A 3,374-nucleotide genomic window follows, 5' to 3' on the forward strand; every position below is an offset into this window, starting at 1 on the left:
GGAGTCTGTGCACCCCACTGGCGGGAAACCTTGCCTGAAGCTGGGTCTTCTGTTTACATCCTCCAGACTCTTGATCATCTTCCCCGCCCCATTAATTTCTTAGAGGTAGTTCGTGACTAGTTTTGCGTGTTCTCACTCCAGTTTATCCGTTTGTAAAAGTTAGTCCCTGGGATGATGTGAGGATGACAGCAGTGGATCAGACCAAAGGGCCTTTGCCCGTTCTCTGATGAAGGCTAGAAGTGGGTGCCCTGGTAGGAGTACAGTTGTGCTTCCAGTCTTGGGATCTCTGAATCTGTCTTTAGAATCACCATTGTCAAGAAAAATCCATTGCTCTTTAAACCCAGGTAAACTTCTGGTGCCGCAGTGTCCAGCTGCAAACCATCTCACAGCTCGCTTACCTGTCGTGTGAAGAAGTACCGCTTTCTGGTCTTGGTGCGTGTTCTGCCTGTTCCCCCTCACGATCCCAGCGCTTGTATTGGAAAAGCGCATGGACGTTCATTTGATAATTGTCCTCTCCGGGGCAAATATCTAGCCAGTGGTCTCTTGTTTTAGTTTGCAAACCTGTAGTCCGCTTATTTGTTTCTCATATGGGAGCTGTTTCATACCAGTGACTAGGTAACATGAAAGTGAGAAATTTTCTCGGGTACTTTCAGCATGATGTTTTGGCTGGGGTTAGGTTGCCAAACATATCCCAGTACTTGCAATATGTGTGAACTCATTGCAGCTGCTGTTCTTGAGCGCTGGCAGCCTGGGAGGAGTGGCCCACTATGTGGCCTGGAAGGCACGTCTGTCTCGGAGAGTGTTTGGCCTTCCTTCTGTGCCTAGATTAACTAAATAAATAAGTAAATGAGGTGACCTCTTGCAATCTCAATCCGTGATCGCAAGTAATCAGATATCTGATATTTTTATCTTTGCCATCCTACAGTAGTTATAGTGCAACATGAAAGAAGCAGCCAAGTTAAGTTTTGGACATCTCCGAAATGTAAAATCCTCTTCACTAGGCTAATTAAAGAATAAATTAGGCAAACATATTTAAGCAGTGGTGTAGGTCTACTTGATTTCAGTTTTGGATTTAAAGTGCTTTGTCCCACTGATGAGTTCAGCCGGTGAGGAAGTTTCACAGTTAAAAGCCTTCATGAAGCGACCAGAGAGTTTCCTGCATAAACAACTTTCTTGCATATCTGTTTGTAATTTAGTAGAAATGAAAGCGGGTGAACGTAGGAGTTACCAGATGTGGCAACATTTGATTTCTGCAGTCGAGTCTCCAAGGGAAACTTCTTTAAAAAAATAAGCCTGTTTTAACAGAGAGGGGTGGAAACTGGATTTCTCATAAAGCTCTGCAAGGAACATGTTTCTCGTTAAAGAGATTATTTTCTTGTATGTCCCACGTCACTTATTGAGGAGGCTTTTGGCAGCTTTGGCAATTTGGAGAAGTGCTTAAGTCAATTTAGCATCCAGAAGCCAGAGCACGGGAGTCAGCTGACTGGAGGTCATGGTTTTGTATCAGTGATTTCAGGGAGAAAATAAAGCTGTCAAGGAGAAAAACATGGTTCTGAATTCTGATAGGGATACTTCCTGTTTGTTCTTTAAGTGCTTTAAATTGCTCTGCATTTTCTGATTAACTTGGTCCAGAGACTAAGTTGCTGTAAGAGTTGTGCCAGTGCCTGCTTTGGGGAAGGGGTGCATTGGGTGGCTCACTAAGCCCAGGTGAGCTTGGTACCTACGTCTGGGGAGGACGAGAGCCTGTCCTGGTTGTAGGCTTGGGGGAGCTGCTGCAGGTGCTGCTTAGCAGAGGACTGCGTTTCTGGTATTGCTGCATCAGGGGGAAGTTTGATGCTGATACAGTACGTTGGTACAGTGGTTTTGGACATTGTTTTCTGTTGTTTGAGTTTGGTTTGTTTTGAGGCCTGTCTGTTGGTTCAGTTCCTTCAGATATGCCTGCAGCCTAACGTCCTTCTCTTGGGCTGCTCGTGCCTTGAGCTGGTTCCTGGGGCGGCGGCCTGGAAGTGGATAAATATGAGCTACCTGGCTTGCCTTTTTTTTTTTTTTTTTTCCTCCAGTCACATATTTTTGACTGACTTGCGTGCAGTCCTAGTTGGTCTTCAAAGACAATGTGCAGTAAGCTGTGGTGCTCCTAGTACCATTTGGAGAATCAAAAGAATTTTATCAATTCTGCTCTGCCTATTCTAGAAATATCAATGGGATGAGATGCGATTGTTTAGCTGTGCCTGCCTAAAATACATTTAAAAATTTTCCATTTGTATTTTTAACACCTGATTGCTTTTTTTGTTGTTTCCTTTTTTCTTCTAGAATTCTTCCGAGAGCCACAACTGTGCCAAAAGCATCTTGACCTCAGACAGGCTGCAGATAGTTGTGACCCTTTCGGAGTTCTTTAACGAAACCTGGGAGGCAGCCAACTGTGCAAGTACGTGACTCGTTCCGTAGCTTTCATGCTATTGTTATGACTTAGCTTAACTTTGCCTCTAAAATTTGCACAGATCAGAATTGTATGTATTTGTTTAAATACAGACAGTATATAACATAAAAATATTAAATTAGAACCCCTCTAATGAGGGGTACAGGAGCTTTTTATTTTGTAAGGAATGCTGCCAAAACTGGAGGGCACTAGTCTATTGGAAAAAGTTGTTATATAGATATTTCTTTTAGGGTGTTCTTTCAAAATGTAGTCACGTTAGTTTTCTTTGTGACCTACAGACCCTGCTGGAGACTTGCCTTAGCTTGACTGTGGTTTCTTCTGTTTTTCCCAGTCTTCCCATTTAAAAAAAAACAAAACAAAACAAACCCCACAAAACAAAAACATAAGAAACTTTTCCTTATTTGTTAATAAAGTCAGTAACTCTGGAATTCTTACGTGTTGAATGGTATCTGCCTCCACAGCCGTACTTTTTATTTCATTTTATGGGTGGAGGGTATCCAAGTCTATCCCTGTATCTCACGGTGCCATGCCGATGGTGCTGTGCCACGCTTACAGTCAAACTGTGGCTTTTTGACGTTTCCCTGGCGTGGGAAGTGGGACCCTATACTAAGAGGCGCACTAGAAAACAGTGGGAATAGCTTTATGAAGTTGAGTGTTAAAGATGCTGGGTTTGCTGCAGTCTCCTTTGAGAGCCCAGAAGAGTTTGTTTTCATTTGTGAGCCTGGGCCGTGTGAAGGCAGGGAAGGTGGCACAGGAGCAGCTGTACTGTCTATGCTGTCCTGCTGTGCTTAGCCTGTGGCCTGCGTGCTGCCTGCTCAGTGTCCAGCTGAATGCTCACCCTCAATCCTGATGGCGCTTCCTTCTTTCGGGAGAATTTCCTAGGATGTTGGCTTGCTCTCACGGTGCTGTTGCTGAAAATCTAAATGCCCAAACCGCT

General features: G+C 44.0%; 1 protein-coding gene across 1 annotated transcript in view; it reads left to right on the forward strand.

Annotated features, from left to right (window-relative positions):
* Positions 1-940: 940 nt before the first annotated feature.
* The window catches only part of OSTM1 (osteoclastogenesis associated transmembrane protein 1), a 7,771-nt gene continuing 5,337 nt past the window's right edge, over positions 941-3,374 (forward strand). The window contains exons 1-2 of the mRNA XM_009644762.2: positions 941-982; positions 2,311-2,425. Coding sequence (XP_009643057.1) covers positions 941-982; positions 2,311-2,425 — 157 coding nt within the window. The remainder of the gene's footprint in view (positions 983-2,310; positions 2,426-3,374) is intronic.

Source organism: Egretta garzetta, unplaced genomic scaffold, assembly GCF_000687185.1.
Source record: "Egretta garzetta isolate BGI_Z169 unplaced genomic scaffold, ASM68718v1 scaffold138, whole genome shotgun sequence".
NCBI lineage: Eukaryota > Metazoa > Chordata > Aves > Pelecaniformes > Ardeidae > Egretta > Egretta garzetta.